Source organism: Adiantum capillus-veneris, chromosome 5, assembly GCF_014529385.1.
Source record: "Adiantum capillus-veneris isolate H3 chromosome 5, ASM1452938v2, whole genome shotgun sequence".
Lineage (NCBI taxonomy): Eukaryota > Viridiplantae > Streptophyta > Polypodiopsida > Polypodiales > Pteridaceae > Adiantum > Adiantum capillus-veneris.
In genome coordinates, this window is record NC_140935.1 from 130,115,028 (window position 1) to 130,141,723 (window position 26,696).

Here is a 26,696-nt window from a genome sequence, read left to right on the forward strand (position 1 = left end):
AAAGTTATGACCAAATTACAAAAATTGCCTAATCCTATTTTTTAGCCAAAATTAACGTTTTTATGATTTTTTTGGTGGCTTTCTTTATATCGGAATGCAATTTTGATTGTGTAAGTGTCATGTATAACATAAAGCTAATCTTCCTTGAGTTTTGGGGGGACCTAATATGCTATATAACATAGTATATGATGATGGTTGAGTTTTTCGATTGCTGAAGAATACGAGACATTTTCTTGTAGCAAGTGTAGCTTTTCCAATATTGCTAGTTTCTTAGGCCAATTGTATGTATTTTGTACGTAGTACCATATCTAATCATAAACTATAAATTTGGCTAGATATTGAGTAGTTTCTATGGGATTCTAGAGGTCATAATGCAAAACCCAGTTTTGTCATGTTTGTTGTATTTAGCACTTCATCATTGTCCCCAAGGTTCCACTTAGTAAGAGATCCATTATTCTTTTGGCATGCTCCATAAATCCTTTTGGATCCAAAGGCCCAAAGGGAACTACAAAAACATGTATATAGTATCTGTATTGAGTGTGACTATAGAAACTTTGATGATAGGTCTGCGAAATGGCAAAAATGCAAATTTTTTTAACCTATTTTTTTTGCCCAAAAAAAAATAATGAGACAAAAGTAACCATATGTTTTGATCACTAACCAATTGAAGTTAACGGGGAATTTTATCTCATGGCTTACAAAAATCTCCACTCTTATTTATATTCAATCAACCGTAAGAACTGGCTGTTCTGAGTAAAATGCACTAATCCATCAACATTGGAGGCATCTTGTGACCAAGACGTGAGAAATTTTACAAATTTCTCATTTTTGTCATATGTAATAGTCTTTAAGTTATAAGCTCATGAAAGGATTTTTAAAAATGAGTGTTTCTACTATGGTTTTAATGATTTTTTTCCAAAACCCTGAAAGGACACTTTTATGTCCTGTTAGGTTACCAGACTAATGTTAAAGGGTTTCAACAGACTCACATGAAATGCATTCATATGATCACATGCCTGACATTCCACACGCAACATGTGTAACTGGCCAGTAGTATTGTTTGCAAGGTTTGGCGCATTGTTAAAATCTCCACAAAGAAATACATCAAAACGCCAACAATACGAGGAGATATCACTCCATAATCTTGTGCGATCAGTAGAGGTTGTGAAAGCATATACCCCTCCAAATTCAAAGACTTCTGCATTAACAATGCATTGAGCCACCATCCACCTACCATTTGAAAGCAAGAGTTGGCCGTAGTCATGCCGAATAAGCATTAGCACTCCTGAATAACTAGCGTTGCCTGCATAAGCTATCCAATATCCCGCAAAGTAAGATGTCTGACCAGCGAAATGATGTTGATTATGCTCTTGTAGAACTACCACATCTACCTTACATGTATCTACATAGTGCTAGGTTAGCCTCCACTTGTCATGATTACATAACCCACATTGGCACGCACATTATATGGAATGCATCGCTATGAGGTATGTACAAAGGACAACGAAGCAAGAAAATAAGTGTCGGTGCCCATTGGCACATCCTCATCTGCTAAAGAAACAACTGTAAGTACGTCATGACAAGGGCTAGAAGACATAGCCTAAAGGGCACCTACAAAGTAAGTTGGTTCGCCTGTAACCGCTTCCTTATACAAAGGCACCACCTTATCCATGCCTCCGCCGAAGACTTATTCTCATTATAGGGAAGCTTCGTTTGGGATGCTATCTTCAGCAAGGACAAATAATTACAAGAAGAAGCTGGAGTTTGAATCTTAACTGTCCTTTTAGGTACGATCCAGGCATCCTTCACTATGTCCTTGGCTTTGCCTTTTCCCGATTCTTTTTCTTTTTATTTTGGTATTGTAGAAGGAGGAGTCGTGGACATCAAAGTCTGCTTCCCTTTCCCTTTATCCACAAAGGAAGGCGCTGCGGAAGTCGAAGCACCATTATGCTTACGATTCGAGGGGGGTTTCATAGGAGGGGAAAGTTGCGGGGGCGGTAAAGCTGAAGGAGGAGGTGCAGCTCCGGACATTCAGATTGCATAAGACCAACTTTACCACAAGGAAAACATGAGTTGTCAAATTTGTCCCATTTCATCTGAAAGGGTCGTTTCCCTACCACAGAGTGACCTTAGTTGATCGTTACACCTGCTGGAGTATGGATATTTGTATCCCACAAGATGCAAAATCTATTGGTATTCGCATCCAACCTGGGAGGGCAAACCACTTTTCCCAACTAGGCAGCCATCAGCGGAAGAAAGTGACGCCATTTGCGGGGAAAATGCACCACCTCCACCCATACCGGGCATTTATGAAAATGAGACTCTAATAATCCTTGATAAGAGCCCATGGCAATACATGCCTCATTTGCATGTTAAAGAACAACGGTGACACTTCAAGTAGGGCATCTCTGGCCTCACTGTATGCCAACAGGACCTCATAGAATCCTCGCGCCCCGAAATAAACTCCTTGAACCACTTAACCCTTAAACAAGAAATCCACCCATTGTCCCACATCTACGGCATTTTGCCAGAAAAGAAAAGTAAAACCGCACTGAGCGCATATTGGCGACAAGATCCATAAGTTGTTGAACGGGAATGAGGACTTCTTTCTCAATTTTCGAACCCTCCTAGGCCCTACAAGCATCCTGACTCTTCGTGAAAATATTACTTGATGAGGGACATAGCAACCACTGATAAAGGGACTACCCCTTTGCGTCACTTGTACATGCAGGGGCTATCTGTCATGGAACTACAGACCCTATGCAAAGCCATTCTCTCCAATCTATAGGTACCCACTATTTTCAAAGAACCCACTTTTTAAGCCGGTGATCACACACACACGCCGCCCCCCCCCCACAGATCTTCCAGAAGCTGCTGGCTGCCCAACGCTGCTGACGAAGGCGACAGCACCAACAGGAACGCGCAGGGACACATGGGCCACGCCGGGTAGATGATCACGCAGGGGCTTGCCTGGGACAAAAGGTCGTGCAAGGCACAAGGTCGCGCAGATTCGTCACAAACTCTCAGAATCTCATAACATGTACTACAACCACACGCACGTGCACACACCTGCGTGCGACACACACACTCATCATCTCCCTTCCAATACTTCTGTATTTCAAGCAGTCAACAGGTTTTGATGGGATAAGGTTGTAGGTTGAGGATGAACAGGTTAGAATTGTGGGATTGAGACACAGCTTAGTGCACTTCTCGGAGTTCTTGCTGTTTGGAAGCTCCCTACAGACCCGCTTTTGGAGTTTGGTAAAGGCTGGTTGGGAGCTTCCTCCAGTCCAATGGCCCCACCTTTCAGTATTGATGAGGATCTCAGGCAAAAGATTAAGGACCGGGTTCAGGTACTCTCTCAAGATTGGACACCTGATTGGATGCTCCTACACAAAGCACAACATTAGGGTCTAGTGTGTTGACCATTGAGATGAGGGTCGAGTTGACTACATTATCCTCCTTGGAGGAGGTACCTTCATTGTTATTCTCGCATCGGAGCAACTCACCTCAGGCCTGGTTGCCTGCTCTTCTCTCCCAATGAAAGACAAAATAACCTTTTTTGTGCCGTGGTACTTAGATTTTGATATTGTTGCTTTAACGAACAATGTCAGGTTCCTAGATTTCCAGTAAAAAATGCTTTTCGAGATTTTCCAGTACATTTTAGACTGCAGGATATGCTAAGACAGATGGGATCTATGTTTGGTAGTACTTTGATGTCCTCAGTGATGCTCCAGACACATGCACAGGTGTGTGTGTGTGTGTGTGTGTGTGTGTGCACGCGCACGTGCAATTTCATTGCTTTGACTATGGGCTTTGGTGCTAAAATGAGGAATGTAGTTTACTCATTGTATGATCAAAGTCAATCCTCAAGGATCATTTATCGAGAACTTACAGATGCATGGACTTGGGTCGATGAGTTCGCCACGGTTGTTCTATGAGTACACTCTTGTATGCAATTCGAACGCATCATTTGACAAAAACAAATCAATTACATGGTTTGATTCTTACTTCAGGCAAATATTTCCCTGGACAAGCATATGCTGATGATTCAATGTTTATACCTAAAAATGATCCTTCTCATGTCAAAGCAATCATGGATGCTTTAGACTTGTATGCATTGGCAGCAGGATTGAAGGTAGATTTCCGCAAATCTAAATTTGCTCCCTCTTTATGTGAAAGATTGGCACTCTCTTCTTTGGCCGGGTGAAGTGATTCCTCCCTCTGACATAGTCGGACATCTAGGATATCCATTTGCATGATTGACTTCCTCTTGCAAGCAAGTTGACTGGGTATTGCAGCGAATACGCCAAAAGATACACTACAAGAAGCTTTCTACTTGCCCTTGCACGTGAGGCTTCAAATTTTCAATCCATTCTGATTGCACATATAGTATTTCTTGCCGCTAATCCATTGATCTCGGCATAAAATCGCTCTTTACAAGCCTGGATTTTGGAGCAATTTTGAAGAACTAATCAACAAAAGAAAGGCTTGAGATTACTGTCTATGGAGAAACTATGTACTCTACGAAAATATGGAGGATTGAACATTCTTAATTCATATACATGTATTGGCCCAGAAAGCAACTTTATTGCTCCAGTTATTCAACAGAAACAACCTTGGACATAAATGTTGGCATCGATGTGCATGCAAGTGACGTCACATAGCTTTAGAAACTGGCAAACTTTTGCTTGGGAGGTTGTTTTTGAGTGATTCACGGCCATATCCAAGGATGTCCCTCTGCTGTTTATCTTTTAGCAGATTGAAAAGAGGTTACAAAGTTCACTACTTGGCATGCGTGAGTCCTCATCCAGGTAAATCTTTGAGAATCAAAGGCTTACATTGGAGCGTCATCGCTTTTGAAGCTCTGGCTGAACAACAATCTCGTAAAGCATACTTCATTTCTCAGAAGAATGCAAGGACAATTGAGGATGCGGTCAACAATCAAGGTGAGGTGCTTTCTTTCCCACATGCTGTGTGTCTTTATGGTCTTGGCTTGCATTATAGGCCTTTGTGACACTTAATCCAGGAGATGTTATCTCCCTTTACACCAGTGCCTCCTCTTCTTTCTACCTATTTTGGGCATTCCTCTTGAGCAGAGATCAGCTAAGCATCTTTATCAAAAGCTACAGCCTGATCCTTGGATTGCTGAACGCATTATGGAACCTCAATAAACCCTGATATACATGGCAGAAAACGCTTCAAGTTGTTTGGAAATGCAGTCTTCCTTTGAAAGAGAGACTTTTTATGGAGATGCTTAGTAGGGGTCCTACCTCTTGAATGTTACCTGGAATCTCGTCACATTACATCAGCTCGATGTGTGCGTTGTTCTCACAGTGCTGAGACTCTTACTCATTTGCTTTAGTATTGTCAGCATACTAGGGATTTTGTTTGCAAAGTTACTCAATCCCTGAGTTTACATTTTCCCTCGTAATGTGTTGGGAAACGTTTTTGGCTGATTGGAGTGCTTCCTACTCCCTCGAGATCTCATAAGATCTTCTTCACTTGGGTGCACTTCTGGCGTTGCATTCATGGTCTCCTTTGACATTACAATTCTTCTTTGACAGTGGTTACCTATCTCTGGATACCTTTGAGCTCTTTTCCATTTGTTTCTAGAGCTCTGTTTAGGCTTGCATCCTTTTGATGCATAGCCCTCTTGTTTATATACTCTTTTCTTTGTGGTGGGTTTTCCTCTTGCTGAGTTTTTCCAGAAATAAACATCGATTTACCCAAAAAAAAAAGTGTGCGCGTACGCATGTGCATGCGTGCTGCACGTGTGCGTGAGGGAGTGAAGAATCAGAACTTGAAATTCATAAAAATACAAACTTTGAAACTCTCTTTACCATGGAACAGTTTAATGAGAATCTAACTAGTGATGCGTACATACCTCAGCTCTTTGGGCTCATCACTCTCTGAACTTCCATACTCTGAGGATTGTTGTGCGCCAAGTTCACTGGCCTTCATAAAACAGTCAATTTTAGACAGTAAGGGTTCATAATTGCAGCAATAACAACGCCATTCCTCTGTCTCTAAAATTCTTTCAAGTTCTTGTTCTCCAAAGTTTCTCTGAATGCATGCTCCGCAAAAGACTTTGTCACAGCCATCACAAAGGACTATATCCCCTCCATTTGCACACCAAGAGCATTCATTATCTCTTCCAGAAGCATCCTGCACTGACAAATGGCAGCTTTTTGAGGTGTCACCAATATCAAAACCCATCTAGTATAACAAGAGCTTATAGAATCATGGAAAACACAATACCTTGGAGATTGGCCCACTCAGGTAGAACCGTCTGCATGGCCTACATATGACAACATCAAACAGAGGGTGCTTGAGAACTTGATCGCACCTCAACTGCTTTGCACACATTGTGCACATGAACTGAGCACTAAAGCTGTCCTTAGCAGTCTCCACACCAGAAACATCGGAGATTTCAAGGTTCTTTGTCTTGCCACGTTGGAATTCGACACCACACGTATCAGTTGGTTCGATTACACTGCTCCAAGGTTCTCCTACTTTGTGGATATCAGTTTCCAGAGGAATGGAGACCATTGCTTGCTCAGTACAGAAAACTGTATCCTCAGATTTTGCTGAGACTTGTTCTTCATCACTGTCAATGTTAATAACATCTGTTTCAACTCTCTTACGAGGGAAATCTAAATCCCAGTCCTCCCTATGCCGCTTCAGAAGTCCATTCTGAGTATCTTGCTACATGAAGGACCAGGTTTCAAAAACTGCATCATTAAGTTCAAGTAGCAGTTCCAGAACTTTAACTTACACTTCCTTTGAATGGACTGCCTATACAATCCTCACGTGCAGATGCAAGATTAAGTTGGCCATCCTGCTTCAACAATGTGGTAGAAGCTAGAACTGAAGCTTCCACAGACCCTTTCTTTTCATCACCAGTTTCTGAGCCCTGAAGCAAATGTTCTGATCAAATTACCCGGTAGCAGATAACCAAAAAAAAACTGGAGCTTTCTTTGCAGCTGCAGAAAAAGAAACTAAAACTAGTGCCACTGGAAATTTTAGGCTTTCTTTTATTGCAACCCCCTCTGATGGCAAACAACAAGAATGTTGTGCAAGGGGCAGCTTTCACATAAAGGTCGATTCAACAGATTTGTTAGCCTTGTAGAACACATACGAGTTTTTTCATGGCTTTGGTAAAATTGTAGACAATACAAAATCAAAAGAGCACTCACAAATACTTAATTATCAATCTTTTTATAACTCCTTTCCTAAAATGTCCCAATCACAAAAGTTATTTCAAAAGAGTAAATAAAGATATATCCACATATGAATGCTCTATCCTTGGAGTTACAAGAGTCAAAAGAGCTGCTGCTGTGCTTTATGCAAGAGTTTTTTTCCCACTATCATCTCAATATCCCTCTTTAAATAAAGGTATATACACATACGAATGCTCTATCCTTGGAGTTACATGAGTCAAAAGAACTGCTGCTGTGCTTTATGGAAGAGATCCTTTCCCACTATCATCTCAATATCCGATACATCATCCCACTTTTGTGCCTGACAAGCTAAGAAAAATAAAACTACAGCAGGTTATTGATGAAGCCCAAGAGGAAGCTCAGCTTCGGGTAATCAAAAGGAAAGCTGCTCTCAAGAATAAACAAATACCTATTCCCATCAACACCCTGGAAATAGATGACCGACAATGAGAATTACAAAAAGATGCAATGTCAATGGATGATGAATGGTTAGATGGAATGGACCTTCGCATCAAAGTACAGATCAACAACCATAGTACCAATGCTTTGGTTGACATAGGAGCTCAAGTAAATGCAGTCATTTATTCCACGTACAAGAAAGCAACAAGTCAGTCTCTGACAGCAGGAATAGCGACTATCAAATGATCGGCAAAGTTCAAACACCACCTTAATAAATTCTCGACCAGAATATGACCCATCACAAAACTTAACGGAGCCAATCCTACATGACCTCATTTCAGTCCAATGAATGATGTTTTTGAGGCAGCACTTGAGTCCTAAAGATGACGTTTTGGCAGCAGCTCCTGGAGCAGTAGTGTAGTCTCCATACTCTTTGAGGAGCATTTCCCCAAGAGCTTGTGCAAGTAGCCAGCACTCTTATGAACATTGCATGTTGTCTGAACCTACTCAAAGACAGAATAAGCCTACCAAGGACGAGCTGAACCATTCAAGAGACTTTACACCACGAGCTAGTACCTAGCTTAGTGGCTGGGTTTCTCACACATCTAGAGTCTATTCTCCTGGGAACCCTCTCTATGCTAGCTCACTGTTTCACTGACCTAAGCAGTAATACCAGCCAAGCCAGGACTTTTAGTGGAGGAGCTCACCACTTTACTAAAAGAGACATTGCATGATGCATCCGCAGAGGCATACCCACATACTCAGCCTGATCAGAGACGTCGGCCTGGGAGCATGCCTCAGATCAGTTGGTATGATGAGGAATGTAGAGAGACGAGAGCACAGCTTTAGAGGGATCTTCTCCTAGGGGTGATCAATCACAAACAATCGCGGATAGCCTTCTAGCGCCTTGTGCGGCGGCAGAAGCGAACGTTCCTAGCTCAGATGGAGCAGGACTCATACCAGTTGTTCTTGAGGAGAGACACAGAAGAGGCATGGCGTCTCTTTCATGAGCACTCTGTCACAAACTAGGTGACGTGGCATGGCCCTCGCCATGTAGCAACAAACCCCGGCACACACACACACACACCCGTAAAAATGCAGCAGTAGGTGACGTGGCAGATTTCCGGGATTTACGTTGTTCTGCTGACATGGCACTGCCGTACGGACCCCCACAATTTGCGGCGCTTTTTACAGAAATTTTACGCAAGATTTTGGCAACTTTTTGCTCTACACAAAACTTACGCTGAGAAGCTTTTGGAGTTGCTTTATTTACTAAGCAAGGCTTGGGAGAAGGATAGCTTTATTTTTAGAAGCTTTTAGAAGGTTTGCTTTATTTTAAAAAGAAGGCAGCTTTTGGGGCTCTGCTTTTGGCAACCCTTGTAAACCTTTAAATACGTGGGCAGGGCTCCCACTCTGCAGAGCATCTTGACACAAAGTCTGAGAGTAAGACCCCTCCCACTCTCTTGTACTTTGAACACAGATTAATACAAAAAGAAATACCGAAGGGCGCGTCAGTCTTTGAGGCCATTATCTCTAGGCACGGAACTCCGTCGGGCCGTGTCGAATCAATTGTGAACTGTGAACTGTTTTGAAATGAATCTCTGCTGTGTTGCGATAGACTTGGAGTGTCCAAGTTTGTTACAATGGTATCAGAGCGCGGCCAATTTCTCTTCTACCGGGAAATCGGATCCTTTTCTTGCAACACTTATGAATTCAAACAAAAATCAATCGACTTCCTCTGCATCTAGGGATGCGGGAAGAGATCACGAAGAACATTCTCACGAGGACTATGCCCCGCCTCGGCCTACTCAGGCGGAGATTGAAGAGATGAAGCGTCGACAATTGGTTGACGATGCGACAAAGATGATGATCAATCTTGTGAAGGATCCGAAATTTGCAAAATTTTTGACACAGATATCCTTCGATGAAGTGCACTCTCAATGGCGGAAGGCCACAGAACCACCCCTCAAACCGGCACTCAAGAAACCTCCTACTCCGAGGAGTTTACAGAGCAAGAATTAGAAGAGGTGGTTGATACACGGATTACGCAGCTTTTTGACGCAACCAACAAAGCCAAAAAGCACGCGCGGTATGTCACAAACTAGGTGACGTGGCATGGCCCTCGCCATGTAGCAACAAACCCTGGCACACACACACCCGTAAAAATGCAGGAGCCGGTGACGTGGCATATTTTCGGGATTTACGCTATTTTGCTGACGTGGCATTGCCGTACGGACCCCCACAATTTGCAACCCTTTTTACGGAAATTCTACGCAAGATTTTGGCTACTTTTTGCTCTACGCAAAACTTACGCTGAGAAGCTTTTGGAGTTGCTATATTTACTAAGCACGGCTTGGGAGAAGAATAGCTTTATTTTTAGAAGCTTTTGGAAGCAACACAGATTAATACAAAAAGAAATACCAAAAGGGGCGCCAATCTTTGGGGCCAATATCTCTAGGCACGGAACCCCGCCGGGCCGTGTCGAATCAATTGTGAACTGTGAACTGTTTTGAAGTGAAAAAATCACACTCCCCTCCCCCAATGATTACTTACCCCGATATATGGGGTCAGTATGCAACATCCTTATATACGGTCCCTGGACAAAAATCCCTTCCACACCCTCCTCAGCCATGCCCATCTACAAGTACCTTCTTTACCACTAAGAGGGTAAAGAGGGCCATTGACAGGATAAAGACCACGAGGGCATATGATCATCATGGTCTAGTAAGAGAGAACTTTATACATGCTAGAGATATGTTGGCAAAGGTTCTTGCAATCCTGTTCAATTGTGTCATGTGTGAGGGTCTACCTGAGACTTGGAGACTATCTACTACTGTGCCTATCTTCAAGGCAGGTGATCATGTGGAGCCTAGAAAGTACTGTACTATTATCATTGGACACACATCGGCACGGTTGTATGCATCTATCCTTGAGCAACAGTTGAGCACATGGACAGAGAGTGAGGGCATACGAACAACAGGAACATGCCGGTTTCAAGATAGGCTTTTGCACTCTTGACCACATTCTGACACTTAGAGCCATCATCGAGGAGGGGAGGGCAGGGAGACGGATTTACTGTAGCTTTATGGATTTCCAAAAAGCATTTGACATGGTGCCCAGAGCCAAATTGATGCGCAGACTACAGGAGATGGGAGTGCCCAATGAGTTGATTTGGGGGATCATGGCTCTATACACAGTGTTGGGATATGTACGCACTTCAAAGGTGATATCTGATTTAGTGCACTCCACTATTGGAGTGAAACAAGGTCGTCCATTGTCTCCTACTCTATTTGCTATGTATGTAGAGGAGGTTTCTGATTATATTGAGAGAGAGAGAATGACATAGATGCCCAAGCGGCAGGGACATGGATTCCATTGTTACTATATGCTGATGATATTGTGTTGATATCTGACTCACTAAAGGGTATACAACGACATTTGGATGCATTACATAGCTTCGCAGAGGATAGTGGATTGTCTGTAGGAAGCAACAGCAGAGACTAAACTGACCCAAGCGTATGCGGCCTGGGAGGATTGGAGAGGATGTGTTCACAAGTTGAATTCCAAGAACCTTGAACAAAACTTTGGCTCTTTGATACAACTATGCTCTATGGTGTTCAGGTTTGGGGACCCTCTGTAGGTCACGATGGATGGAGAGATATGGAGAGGCCCTTGGTATCTATGATCTCTCGGCTGATTAGAGCCAAGGTGTTGGTGAGCCTGATGTACGCCCACTACGTGTGTCTAGGTGTGAGTTTGGCTTGTGTCATATCATGTGTGCAGGCTGAATCCGGTGTGGGACTAACAAGGGGGATGTTACGTCCCAAAACATCAAGATCACCTCCGAGACATAGAGCCAATACGGGCTCACCCCCGAGCCTGGGAACCTGCAGCCAAGCGGGCTAGCTTCTACCACAAGGGCCAATATCCCATACCATCGAGCCCACACCAATATGGGTGTGCGGGCAGAGCTGCCAAGGGCCAAGAGTCCAAGTGTGGTGATCACACAAGATGTCTCACAAATGAGGCTCAAGTCCTATTTATAGGACTTCATAACCAAAGGGCCATGTTCACATTGGCCGGACATAACTGCATGCACCCACCCGGCTGTCTGGGGACGTAACACCCCCGTTGTTAGTCCCACGCCGGATCCATCCTGCACACATGACATGACATAAGCCAAACTCACACCTAGACACAAGTAGTGGGAGGACATCAATCGCAGAACACTTTATACATGCACATCCTCTTGAGCCATGCCCATCTACGAGTACCTTCTTTACCATTGAGATGGTAAAGACGACCATTGACACGATGCACACCAGGAGAGCATATGATGGTCTAGTAGCAGAGCACTTTATACATTCTAGAAATATGATGACAAAGGTTCTTGCAGTTCTGTTCAATCGTGTCATGTGTGAGAGTCTACCTCAGACTTGGAGACTATCTACTATTGTTCCATTGTATGCATCTATCCTTGAGCAGAAGTCAAGCAGATGGGCAGAGAGTGAGGGCATACGGGCAACGGGACAGGCCGGTTTTAGGAGAGGCTTCTCCACTCTTGACCATACTCTGAAACTCAAAGCCATCATTGAGGGTAGGACACGTGATAGACAGATTTATTGTAGCTTTGTGGATTTTCACAAAGCATTTGACATAGTGACCAGAGTGAGATTGATGTGCAAACTACAGGAGATGGGAGTGCCAAATGAGTTGATTTGGGGGATCATGGCTCTATAGAGATCAGTGATGGGACATGTACGCACTCCAGAGGGGATATCTCACTTAGTTTACTCTACTATTAGAGTGAAACAAGGTTGTCCATTGTCCCCTACTCTATTTGGTATGTATATAGATGAGGTTTCGGATTACATTGACAAAAAGGGTGACAGAGGTGCCCAGCAAGCAAGGACATGAATTCCAATGAGCAGATTTGGGGGATCATGGCTTGCGGAGATGGGATCACGAAACACTCGAAGAGGGAGAGCTTCAACCCTCAGTAGTTGAAGAACTCAATTCGATTAAGAAACAAGTGTGGGCAATCAAAGCAGGGGAGGAGAAGAACAAAGAGATGACGACCTCGTGGGTGGATGTCATTACAAAGACCCAACAGAAGGCGGATGAGGCCGAGAAATGAATCAAGATCGCCAAGAAAGGAAAAAGCAAGGAAACAACCCCCACACCCACCATCATTAACTTGACACTAGCAGAGGAGCAAAGGAGGCATGTGCGTGCCTTACACGTGAGGATTTGTGGCCTCAAAGACCAAAATAATGTTGACGAAGAGGTAAAAGAACTCATGACTATGATGGGGGTTAATGAGCCAACGCATACAAGGGCTTGGAGAGTGGGCAATAAGAAAAGTGAAAGCAAGGTGGAAACATCAAAGAAAAGGGCACTTATCCTTTGTTTCCCCTCCATGGAAGAGAAGAAGAAATTTTTGAAAAAGAGACGCATCTTTCTTGGAGATAAACTCTTGCTCGCGCAAATTGCTCATATGCAAGAAGTAATGATAGATATTAGAGTGGCAAGGGAAAAAGGTAAGATTGCTTTTTTACCAAGATGGAGGTGGTGATATTGGAGTGGCGCTCCGCATGATGGTGCGAGACATATGGGACCACACTAAAGATGGCAGCATGGAATTTTAATGGGTTACTTCGCCTTGATGTAGGGGCATTTGAGGACAGCTTATAGCGAGAGACATCGTCTTTTACTCAGAGACACACCAGGCACCGAGACAGCTTATGCCGCGTGTGTCTCGATATAGATGGGAGACAGCTTGACGAGCAGAGACGAGATCAGAGCACAGGGGCGGAGGGTCGGGAGGAGCAAGAGTCCTATTCAAAGAGGAGTTACAGCCGCTTGTGCACGTTGTTTGGAGAGATGCTCAAGTCAGATACATGAGGGTCAGATTGAGGGCTGAGACAGGCAGATTCTTGTACATTGCTAAATGTTACTTTCCCCCAGCACATCAGTGTATGCCGCACCTAGAGGACAATCCTATTTCTCTGTATTAGACGAGGACATGTTTTCCAAAGATGGTGACATCATTCTCTTGGAGGACTTTAATGCCCGCATGAGAAATCATCAAACAACTTTCTATGATACCTCAGATGAAATATCGAGAGAGCTAGATAACAGTCATATGGTGCTGTAGAGACACTCACAAGATGAGCATTGAGTAGTACACCGAGTACGGAAGATATTTGATGGAAATGGGAGCGTCACATGGATTGGACATACTTAATGGCCTACAACAATTTCCTGCAGCAACAGCAGCTGGTTTTACTTGCTTTCCACACACGTGTAAGGCCAGCACAATGGACTGTGATGACACATCTGAGCCTTATCCCTTGCATTCACGATTTCACAGCAAGACCCAGAGCAGTGGGTGTAGATGTGGATCATGCTCTCTTGACACTTTAAGTCTCCTTTCAGTATAGTACAGCTCGGGTGTCAGGAGGGAGGACACATACCCATTATACATTTACACCACAAACTGACTCTATTTACAGAGAAGATCTACGGTCGTCTATATACAGCAGCCAGGCCAGGACTCTTGATGGAGGAGAGCACCACTTTGCTGATTGAGACATTGCATGCTGCAACAGCTGAGGCATACCCACACACTCAGCCTAAGCAGAGACGTCATCCTGGGAGCATGCCTCAGAACAATTGGTATGAAGAGGAGTGCACAGACACGAGAGCACAGCTTCAGAGGGATCTTCTCCTAGGGGTCATCAATCACCGACAATCTCGGATAGCCTTCCCGTGCCTTGTGCGACGGAAGATGCCAGCCTTCCTAGCTCAGATGGAGCGAGCCTCATTCTAGTTGTTCTTAAGCAGAGACACAGGAGAGGCATCGCATCTCTTTCATGAGCTCCCCTCCTCTACTTCACCTGATGTGTGGGGTCAGTATGCAACATCCTTATATACGGTCCCTGGACAGACACCTCTTCAAGATCCTCCTGAGCCATGCCCATCTATGAGTAACTAACTCCTTTACCACTGAGATGGTAAAGACGGCCATTGACACGATGAAGACCAAGAGGGCATATGATCAATACATGCTAGAAATATGCTGACAAAGGTTCTTGAAGTTTTGTTCAATTGTGTCATGTGTGAGGGTCTACCTCAGACTTGGAGACTATCTACTATTGTTCCTCTCTTCAACGCAAGGGATCCTACAAAGCCTAGAAACTACCGTACCCTTATGATTGTAAACACATTGGCACTATTGTATGCATCTCTCCTTGAGCAACAGTTGAGCAGATGGGCAGAGAGTGAAGGCATACGGGCAGCGGGACAGGCCAGTTTCAAGGAAAGGCTTCTCCACTCTCGACCATACTCTGAAACTCACAGCCATCATTGAGGAGGGTAGGGCACATGGGAGACAGATTTATTGTAGCTTTGTGGATTTTCACAAAGCATTTGACATGGTGCCCATAGTGAGATTGATGCACAGGCCCAATGAGTTGTATTTGGGGGATCATGGCTCTATACAGATCAGTGATGGGACATGTACCCACTCCAGAGGGGATATCTCACTTAGTTCACTCCACTATTGCAGCGAAACAAGGTTGTCCATTGTCCCCTACTCTATTTGCATGTATATAGATGAGGTTTCCAATTACATTGATCAAAATGAGTGACAAAGGTGCCCAGCTAGCAGGGACATGGACTCCATTGTTGTTATATGATGATGATATTATGGTGATATCTGACTCACTGGAGGGTATGCAGTGACGTTTGGATGCATTACATAGCTTTGCAAAGGACAGTGGATTGTTTGTAAACCTTAGTAAAACAAGGTTATGGTGTTTAACACCACACTGCAGTGGATCAGGAGATTAGCACCTACATTCACTTATGGTCACGAGACTGTGGAGTACACAGATCCATACACCTATCTTGGAATAGTCTTCACTGGGCCAAGGTTTTCATTGAAGAGAGCAGCAGACACTAGACTGATCTGAGCATACGGGGCCTTGGGAAGATTGGAGAGGATGTGTTCGCAGGTTCGGTTCCAGCAACTCCAAACAAAACTCTAGCTCTTTGATATCTTGGTAGCTTCCGCTATGCTCTATGGGGTTCAGGTTTGGGGACCCTCTGTTGGTAAGGATAGGTGGAGAGGCATGGAGAGGCCCTTGGTATCTATGATCTCCCGACTGATCAGAGCCAAGGCCTCTGTGCCACACGAGATCATTAGAGCAGAGTTAGCAGCCCCCCCCCCCTGTGGAGATAGAGGCGCTTACCAGATCAGTCTCTTTTATGCATAGCCTATGGGATACTATCAGAGACAGATATGCCAGATAGGCCCTTGAGTCCTCCTGACAATTAGCTACACAAGAGAATACATCATGCTGGTATGCACAGATGTCAGCATGGTTCCAAATACATGGCTTCAGCATGGACAGCTTACCGCCCTTTCAGTACTCCCTTTATGCACCATCGTTGTCTCCTTACTCGGGTGGAGATTACTAGACTCATTCACCAAGACCTTACCCAGTTGGACACCAGAAGGACATGGATAGACCCGGCACAGGAGTTGGGCACGAACATGGCTTTCTTTAGAGGGCATCTTCTCCAACTCAGAAGGGATGGATTGGTGATTCGACCTAGCTATATGGATACACATCAATCTCATGAAGTATATTTATTTTGTTATGTTATGTTGTTATTGTTGTTATTTTTGTTACTCTGACTTTGTATCAGATCCACAACATTGTAATTTTTCTTGTCTCATAGGTCACTTTGGCCTTTTGAAGACGTTAATATAACATTTCATTTCATTTTATACATGGGTAGACCCTACACAAGAATTGGGCACGAAGATGGCCGACTACAAAGAAAACTTCCTACAACTATCTGAAGATGGATTTGTGATTCGCCAGAGTTACATGGATACCCACCTGTCTCATGGTTTGAGATGTGCTATTGGTCAAATTCGTACATCCTCACACCAATTGGAAATTGAATTTGGCAGATTTAGGGGAATCCCACCTGAAAGCAGAATTTGCAAGTTATGCGGAATGGAGCCGGAGACAGAATTACACTACATATGCCACTACACAGTATACTACAAGATACGTGGGCGTTTTCACTGCCTCTTTGAAGAAGGCTTTGGACCTCTAGATAGAATCATGCAATACCAAGATCAAAGATGCTTAGGCTTGTACCTACTGGAACTACATCGGCACAGGGATAATCTAATGAGAAGACAAAGAGCACTACAACCTCAGAGGCAGATCACAGATTTCTTCGGATTGAGAGAAGCAGGAGTGGAAGGGGAAGCAAGAGGCCAGCAGCCAACACAAAGGAGTACCCACATTCATACCAAAGGCACCCTAATTGACAGAGCGATTGAGCTTAGGAAATCGAGACGACCACGACCAAGAGGCAGAAGCACACTTCACCGGAGGAGACTACAACAAAGGATTAGAAGCATTCTAGCCAGACACCCAGAATGCTCCTAAGAAGTTTATTTAATACTTTGTATTTAGTTTTCCACATTCACTTTCACACTTTTCACACCTAGTACTTTAGTACTAAGGTACCCAGACAGTGTAACAGATTCACCACTTTGTATCAGTTTGGTCTCATAGGTCATTCTGGCCTTTTGAAGATGTTAATATAACATTTCATTTCATCTCTCTCTCTCTCTCTCTCTCTCTCTCTCTCTCTCTCTCTCTCTCTCTCTCTCTCTCTCTCTCTCTCTCTCTCTCTCTCTCTCTCTCTCTCTCTCTCTCTCTCTCTCTTTACATTGACAAAAAGGGTGACAGGGGTGCCCAGCTGGCAAGGACGTGGATCCCATTGTTGCTATATGTCGATGATATTGTGCTGATATCTGACTCACCACAAGGTATGCAACGACATTTGGATGCACTACGCAGTTTTGCAGAGGATAGTGGGTTGTGTGTAAACCTAGGTAAAACAAAGGTTATGGTGTTTAACACCACACCGCAATGGGTCAGGAGATCAGTACCTACTTTCAAATATGGTCAGGAGATTGTGGAGTATACAGGATGCATACACTTACCTGGGGGTAGTCTTTACTGGGCCAAGATTTTCTTTGAGAAGAGCAGCAGAGACTAGACTAACTGGAGCCGGTGTGGCTCTGGGAGGAATGGAGAGGATGTGTTCGCAGGTTCAGTTCCAGGAACCTAGGACAAAGTTATGGCTCTTTGATACTTTGGTTGCCTCTACTATGTTATACGGGGTGCAGGTTTGGGGACCTATAGGCCAGGATGGTTGGAGGAGTATGGAGAAGCCCATGGTATCTATGATCTCTCCGCTGATTAGAGCCAAGGTTTCCGTACCGCATGATATCATTCGAGCGGAATTAGCTGCCCCCCCTATGGAGATTGAGGCGCTCACCAGATCAGTCTCCTTTGTACACAGTCTGTGGGATACTACCAGAGACAGATATGCCAGGGTGGCTCTAGAGTCCTCCAGTCAATTAGCTCTTAATGGGGATACATCATGCTAGTATGCACAGATGGCATCATGGTTTCACCATGGACAGCAGGTTGCCTCCTTTTCAATACTCTCTACAGGCACCCTTGAGGTCTCTGACACGGGTAGAGATTAATAGACTCATCCGTCAGGATCTGATCTAGCTGGACACGAGGAGGACATGGATAGAGCCGTTACAAGAGTTGGGCACAAAGATGGCTTTCTATAGAGAGCATCTTCTCCACCTCACGGGGGATGGGTTTGTGATTTGACCTAGCTATATGGACACGCATCTTTCGCATGGTTTGCGTTGTGCCATTGGCTAGATACGCACGTCCTCACATCAGCTCGAGATTGAGACTGGCAGATTCAGAGGGACACCAACAGATAGCAGAATATGCCGCATATGCCATCTAGAGCCAAAGACAGAAGTACATTATGACATATGTCATTGCACAGTGTACTATGAGAGCTGAAGAGAGACATCCCTAGAGACGGATCACAGATTTCTTTACACTAGATACTGTACACCTAGAAGAACAGACAGAGGAGCAACCAACAATGGTGGAGAGGTCTACCCGCACTACTGGCATTCTCATAGACCGAGCATTGGAGCTAGGGAGATCTCGACGACCCCGAGGGAGAAGAGGAGCTACACAATTTCGAAGGAGGCTACGGCAAAGGATTCAAGCCATACTCTTTCGTCATCCAGAGTGCAGATGAAGATGGATCTCTACTCCCCTCCCATATTGTCTTCACATTGTACTGCTTAGTTTAGGATCCCGAAGTATTTATATTTTGTTATCCTAGTTTAATTTATTTTGTTAATCTGACTTTGTATCAAATACACCGCATTGTAACTTTTTGGTCTCATAGGTCACTTTGGCCTTTTGAAGATGTTAATATAACATTTCATTTCATTTCTCTCTCTCTCTCTCTCTCTCTCTCTCTCTCTCTCTCTCTCTCTCTCTCTCTCTCTCTCTCTCTCTCTCTCTCTCTCTCTCTCTCTCTCTCTCTCACCAGAGGCACACTGATCAACCGAGCGATAGAACTTGGGAAATCCAGGCGCCCACGACTACGAAGGACTACACAGCATCGACGGGGGCTACGACAAAAGATTCGGAGCACACTGGCCAGGCATGCACGACACCCGGTCAGACTACTAACCATGGAGGAAATTGATGAGATTCGCCAACGATCGATGCTAGATCTTTTGTGATTCAGCTATCCCAACAAGCCGCCCATTTTTGCTTAGTTTTTTGCTTAGCTCACATCGACCAATCTAGGATCCCATAGTTTATATCTTTGTTTTGTACGGTTGTTAGGTTATTTTGTTACTCTGACTTTGTATCAGATCCACCACCTTGTAACTTTCTGGTCTCATAGGTCACTATGGCCTTTTGAAGACGTTAATATAACATTTCATTTCGTTTCATTTCTCTCTCTCTCTCTCTCTCTCTCTCTCTCTCTCTCTCTCTCTCTCTCTCTTTCAGTTTTGTTTCATTTGTCTTTCCGATAGACGGATGACATACACGCCATGTACATTTGATTTGTCTCATAGGCCGATTTCGGCCTGACATAGACGTTAAAAATCTTTCTTTCTTTCTTCTTTCTCTCTCTCTCTCTCTCTCTCTCTCTCTCTCTCTCTCTCTCTCTCTCTCTCTCTCTCTCTCTCTCTCTCTCTCTGTGCGCGCGCAAAAGAAGGGAGGCTTGGTACCCTTTTGTATCACGAGACTGTGACAAACATTTACCTTATTTGTTTGTTTCCTTCCCTTGATTTCTATTTAATTTTTGGGACCCTCTTTTTGAAGTCACAAATGACCGGACATTGTATAGGCAGTGTGAAATGGTCGATGGCCAGAGTTTCACTCGCAACAATGAAAGCCAGGTCACCATGAGATGGATGGGCCGAACGGCACTGAAATCCGAGTAGTAAAAGGATGGCGAGGACTTGGCGGCTCCATAGCAAATCTGCAAGACGCATCAACTGGGAGGGGGTGCCCAAATCGATATGGGGCTGAAATGGAATGTTTTCTTATTCATTGTGACCCTATAGTGCGTGCGTGAGTAGTGGGTGCAGTTTCACAGCTTTAATGAAAAGCTTGCCTTCTCCTCTGTCTTATGTAGCACGATGATTCCGCTCTCGTGCATACCTGGCTCAAGGGCTATTCATCTGTATGTGCAGTTCTATGGATTTATGCGCGACTTCTGAGGCAAGAGCCTCTTGAACGGGTACCCGATTAGTTAACTATTAATCCTAAGCAAGTACAGATTGATTTAGAGAGATTTCTTGCAAGCGAGAAATCTCGTCTAAATCAAAGGGCAAGTAGCCCTACAAGTGCGGGAACTTGAGGGCTTGCTACAAATACGTTTGGCACGCAAAACAGAGCCCAAAACAGAGAACTGCAGTTTGCTGTAATTTTTTGCAGGTTTAGGGTTTTGACCTTTTTTTATGCCTAAAAGTCTCAAGAGCTTTGGAGAAGCTAGAAAACTGCTACACAAGTGTTCTGGAGCATTTTAGAGGCTGAAAACAGAGAATTTAGTGTCCTGTATTTTCTCGTTAGTGTTGCAAAAGTGCTCTAATTTGCATGGAAAGTCAAGTCACCTAATACATCATTTATACATGAGGATTTTGTCTATGAAGCCTTCCACAGTCGTTATGATGTCGAAATTGGGCTAGAGCAGGCAATTTTCAGCCCAATAAAAGTGGGACAACTCGTAGAAATTTACACGTCTTCTCCAAGTTTAATGGGAATAAAGAAATACCGAAAGGGGCACGAACCTTTAGGGCCAACAAGGGCTTGGAATCTAGCTACCAAGTCGTGGTAGTTTTGAAGTGTTGGATTCCTGTCTCACAGGTTTTTTTGTCACACGGACGGGCACGTCGTGCCAACGGAAAAGAATAGACTAAACAACTTTAAACACTTCAAATAACACTGAATTGAAAGAGATAAGAGAGTGCACAACACACGAGACACGAAGTGGCGGAGTTCCGACCCAAGAGAGCATTGGCCCCAAACCTTGGCGCCCCTTTCAGTATTTCTTTATATTGCTTCAACTCAGTACAAGCCGGTACTCCACACTCTGCACCTTCACCCGGAAGCGTGCCAAAGAATGAGCCCATGGCACATATTTGAAGGCCCTTGGCCTTGAAAAGCAGTTACAAGAAAAGCATCAAACTCTAAAAGCATATGGCGGCTGGCCCAAAAGCTAAAAAGCTGCCAGTGCCAAAAGCTAAAAAATTGTCAGCCCTGACTATCACGTCAACATGTCAACGCAAATTCCGGGTTGTCCGTACAGCTGCCACATCATCATGGCTTCACGCAATTGCGTGTGTGTGTGTGTGTGGGCTCCATTTTATTTAATCTCTTTAGGTCACTTAGGCCCCATCGGACGGGGTCCCATAAGTTAGTGGGAACTCTTCTTTAAAAATAGGCCACTCGACAAGACTTTGCAAGTTGGTAAAACTTCTTCTGCTTCTTCTTCTTAGGAATTAGGCCCCTCCGCCGAGATCTATATGTTGGCTCCGTTCTTTAGTGGCTTGACAAGTCAACAATTTGTGACATCCCCCCTTCTTGAAAGAAAGTAATCGTCCACGATAACCGTATTTGTGCAAAACTCAAAAAATTTCAAGGGTGATTCCAAGGGAAATTCTGAGGGACAATCGGTTTTCATATTCCAAATCGGAGCTCTTGATATCCTGAGTCGTTGGCTTCTCAGAAGAATCTCATCCAATAAGGAGTATATTCTCATTCCATATCTAAGCTCTTGACTTCCTTGGTCGTTGGCTTCCCAGAAGAATCTCATCCAACAAGGAATATTCAATGGTTGGCACATCACAATGCAACACAAATGCTCACATATGCATGTTACAAAACATAGAAACATAAAGCCATCGATGAACACACACAAACCCCCCCCCCCCCCCCCCCCCCCCCGGCCCCCCAGTGCAAATAACCATCTTGGTCCAGGCCATGAGATATAGAGGCCTTTTACAACCAAACGTCCCCCAAACCGCAACCTCCGTCGTTTGGAGAAGCTGAGAGTAGCCACTACTCAAACTTCTTAATACTCCCCTCGTAAATAACCATCTAGGTCCGGGCCATGAGTAATAACAACAATACTCTCCCCACAAATAACCACAAGGGTCCGGGCCAGGAGTATAAACAACACTTTTCAAACATTCAATACTCCCCCCGCAAAAAACCACAAGGGTTCGGGCCATGAGTATGTGCGAGCATTCTCAAACATCATTTCTCACTACTCCACCCGGGAGTAAATCACCAATCATTGAAACCAATATTAAAACCAAAGTCAAACAGTTCAAATTGGCACCAAGACACGTTTAAAACAGATACCATCCATTTTGAACAAATTCCAAACAAGATCACCTAAAAAACTGAAAAAACTGCTTAATCGAACTAAAAAAGCATTCTCGACATCAATCGAGCTCGCAAGTCGATAGGTCTTCCGTTCTAAAACCTGCACCAAAATTAGGATTAAATTTGTTCCTTAAGGTTGTAGCCGACCACAGTATGGTCCATAAGCTCTTGAACAAACAGTATTCCTGCGGCTGTGATGATAGTCCCAAGACATAGCAATCACACCGAACCTCCAAGGTTATTAGCTTGAGAAAAGACACTTGGTGAGCGATGTCCAAAAAAATTTCAAGTCGTAATTTGCTAGGGTTTTCGTAGCAAGCTCTTCAAGATACCCCACTCTGCCAAAAGCTGCACTCCCAAGAAAGATGTTTGAAGGCATGTAACTTCGGGCAAAAATTTCTTGAAAGCTTGCCAAGTCCTTGGAGTGTGCGGCTTGGTAGCTATAGACATCCACCATTGCATGGGACTCCTCTGAAAAAAACAGCGGCTTGAAAAATCCTCGATCCTTCTCTTGTAAGTGATCTTTATGGCTTATGCCCTATAAGATAGAGCGATGAAGACGGAAGCGCGTCCGATGCGCGATGAAATAAGGGTGGGAGTGGCTAATAAGTCTAGGGTCGGGACACGGAGATTCTTTTATAATATTTCTTGGAAATCTTAGAAGTGCCATCTTGCTCTGTCTGCTCTTTGGTAGAACCGGTATGCTTTTAGAAAAGCACACGCTTGAAGCTCCAATACCACTGTCACAGAGACGAGCACCACATGCCAATGGAAAAGAACAAACTGAACAACTTTAAGCACTTTAAATAACACTTAGAGTGCACGCCACACGAGACAAGAGTGGTGGAGTTCCACCCTAAGAGAGCACTGGCCCCAAACCTTGGCGCCCCTTTCGGCATTTCTTTATATTGTTTCAACTCTGTATAAGCCGGTACTCCACACTCTGCACCTTCACCTAGAAGCGTGCCAGAGAATGAGCCCATGGCACATATTTAAAGACCCTTGGCCTTGAAAAGCAGTTACATGAAAAGCATTAAACTCTAAAAGCGTCTTGCCCAAAAGCTAAAAAGCTGTCAATGCAAATTACGAAAATCCGTACGATTGCCACATCAGCACCTACAACACAAAACGCAGAGTTCCGTACGATCTTGCCACGTCAATGCAAATTCTGGGATGTTTGTACAGCTGCCACGTTATCATGACTCAACGCAATTGAGTGAGTGTGTGTGTGTGTGTGTGTGGGGGGGGGGGGGGGGGGGGGGGGGGGGGGGGGGGGCTCTGCTTTATTTAATCTCTTTAGGTCACTTAGGCCCCCATCGGACCAGGTCCCATAAGTTGGTGGGAACTCTTCTTTAAAAATAGGCCACTCGATAAGACTTTGCAAGTTGGTAAAACTTTTTCTGTTGCTTCTTTCGAGGGTTTAAGCCCCTCGGCCGAGATCTGCATGTTGGCTCCGTTCTTCAGCGGCTTGACACGTCAGCAATTTGTGACATTATTCGTGAGGTTACTTTGTGTTGTAAAATACAGGTAAGGTTAAATAGCGTAAAGATTGGGTGAAAGACAAAGTTACCGCCCTTTAGTGAGGCTACTGGCCGATTTCATGGTTCCGTTGTCGAGACAGTATCACTTTTTCCTCAAGAAATGAGCCTTGGTTGGTTTTCGGCAAAGACACAAAGTACAAGAACTTGGAATTCCATTATGGCTCACAAGACGAATGACACCAAAGAAGAGGGTTCTTCTTCACAGGACAGACAAGCTATCCCTCAAGTGTTGAGGTTGGCGAGAGTTCCCAGCCACCACTGTCTGTACCTTTTGTTGATGTGAATGCGCAACAAGTTCGAGGGTTAATGATTGGGCAAACACATTTGGTTGTTGTGAATGTGTTTACTCGATTAGTGCAGAATCCCACGTTTATGGAGTTTACACAAGTTCCACCACTATCACAGCAGGCAAGGCAACTTTCTCATCCAATAGAGCCCATTGAGGCTCAAGCCAAGGTCCCTTATGCGTCCCAACAGGACAGGGAGCATTCGCATGTTGCGGAATCAATTGGGGCTCCAAGGCAAACATTTTTTGTCCAAAAACAGGTGGCTAGGACGCCAAATTCTCAGGCTATACCAATTCAGCCAGCCACCTTTCACAGTCCAAATGTTGGTTTAAATGGATATGAAACTACCCTCCAAGCTTTGAGCTATCGTCCACCAACAGGATGATAGTGATGCAGGGGGGACATCCTACACTCCAGCCTGCTACAGAGATTACTCCACAGGAGTGGTGCAGTGAGAGAGAGGAGTGTTGGGAGCTCATCAGTGGCCTGACACTTTGGTTCATCTGGCGGGCCCGCTGTTTCCGCATCTTTGAGGCTCGCCTTGTGCCACCAGCAGAGACTATTCGTGACTTTTGGCTAGAGCTGATCCATACTCTCAGAGGACAGCTTGAGGGACTACAGGGCAGCTCCGACCACATGCGGGAGCGCCGCGAGGCTTTCCTTCGACTTTGGAGCCCTGGGCCTTTCTACACCATAGTCCAGGGGGTGCTCAGATGGCACTACTGTCCACCTGTGTGGCTCTTCCCTCCTCCCATCTCTTGATTTAGCCTCATTGTATATATGTTGTTCTTTCATTGGAAGAGTCTCCCCATCATGCTTGTTGTAGCCCTCTCTTGCAGAGGAGGTTGTAGCCCTATGGGCAGTTTTCATTAACTAATAGAAGGATCTTTTTCTCGGAAAAAAAAAAACTACCCTCCAAGCTATGCATTATGTAAGTTACCATATGTGAAGGCCACGTACTCACACACACACACACACACACACTGTAGGATCACAATGAATAAGAAAACGGTCCATTTCAGCTCCATGTCGATTTGGGCGCCCCCTCCCAGCTGAGGTGTCTTGCAAATTCGCTTTGGAGCCGCCAAGTGTCCTCTATGCCCATTTGGTTTAAGTTCCTAGTACCTACCAACATATGAAGTCTCAATGAGGGGCCTAAATGACATGAACTGAGCCAAATTGAGCCTAGCCACCCTTTTACCACTTGGATTTCAGTGACAATCGGCCCAACCATCTTGTGGTGAGTGTGAGTGTGAGTGTGTGTGTGTGTGTGAGTAGTGGGTGGGTGCAGGTTCACAGCTTTAATGGAAAGCTTGCCTTCTCCTCTCTCTTATGTAGCACGATGATTCCGCTCTCGTGCACCTCTCTCCCCTTACAGAATCGTGATGCCCGGCTCAAGGGCTATTCATCCATATGTACAGTTCTATGTGTTTATGCGTGATTGCCGAGGCAAGAGCCTCTTGAGCAGTTGCAACAAACTGCTGACGTGTCAAAGCCCTGAAGAAGGAAGCCAACTTGTAGATGTCGGCCGAGGGGCCTAAACCCTAAGAATAACAAGTAGCAGAAGAAGAAGTCCTATCAACTTATGGGAACCCCGTCCAATAGGGCCCCAGTGACATAAAGGAATTAAAATTAAAGCAGGACCCACGCAAAAGCTAATGACGTGGCAGCTGTACGACGATTTTTGAAAATTGTGCTGACATGGTGACGTGGCAGGCTGTACGGATTTCCGCATTTTGCACTGGCTGATGACGTGGCAGGCTGTACGGATTTCCGTGATTCACACTGGCACCTTTTTGGCTTTGCTTTTGGACCAGATGCTTTTGAGTTTGAAGGCTTTTTACTATAACTACTCTTCAGGCCAAGGGCCTTTAAATATGAGGTTAGGGCTCATTCTCTAGCATGCTTCCTGGCGAAGGTGCAGAGTCTAGAGTACCGGCTTGTACTGTGTTGATGCAATATAAAGAAATACCGAAAGGGGCGCCAAAGTTTGGGGCCAATACTCTCTGGGGTGGAATTCCGCCACTCCGTGTCGCGTGTCGTCTATCTCTTTCAGTTCAGTTGTTATTGACGTGTTAAAAGTCTGTTCTTTTCTATTGGCACGTGGTGCCTGTCTTGTGACATCAGTCTACTTGGGAGCACTCTAGCTACCAATTCCTAAGTTGCTTTGAAGGGTTGATTTCCAATCACAAGTTTATTCATGAAGTTTCCTTGTGTCGTAAAGTACTGGTAAAGTTTAGCATACAAATCCATGAAAGCCAAAATTATCGCCCTTTACTAAGGCTACTCGCCGATTTCATTTTGTATTACGTCATCAGATTACACGCATGACATTTGCCCGGACTTTAGAGGCACAACAAGATAGCCGGGTTTGATAGTGAAAAAACCCCTGAAATATACAATAACAAC

At 44.5% G+C, this 26,696-nt stretch overlaps 1 protein-coding gene across 8 annotated transcripts in view; it reads right to left on the reverse strand.

Moving 5' to 3' along the window:
• ATRX (P-loop containing nucleoside triphosphate hydrolases superfamily protein) overlaps positions 1–26,696 on the reverse strand; it is a 172,871-nt gene that overhangs the window by 113,883 nt on the left and 32,292 nt on the right. For all 8 annotated transcript variants that reach the window (XR_015188194.1, XR_015188195.1, XM_086512848.1 and 5 more), the window contains 3 exons: positions 6,779–6,916; positions 6,262–6,708; positions 5,888–6,168 (listed from right to left, as the gene is read on the reverse strand). Coding sequence is in view for 6 of the 8 variants with exons in the window: in XM_086512848.1 (XP_086368974.1) it covers positions 5,888–6,168; positions 6,262–6,708; positions 6,779–6,916 (866 nt within the window). In the remaining 2 variants the exon portion in view is untranslated. The remainder of the gene's footprint in view (positions 1–5,887; positions 6,169–6,261; positions 6,709–6,778; positions 6,917–26,696) is intronic.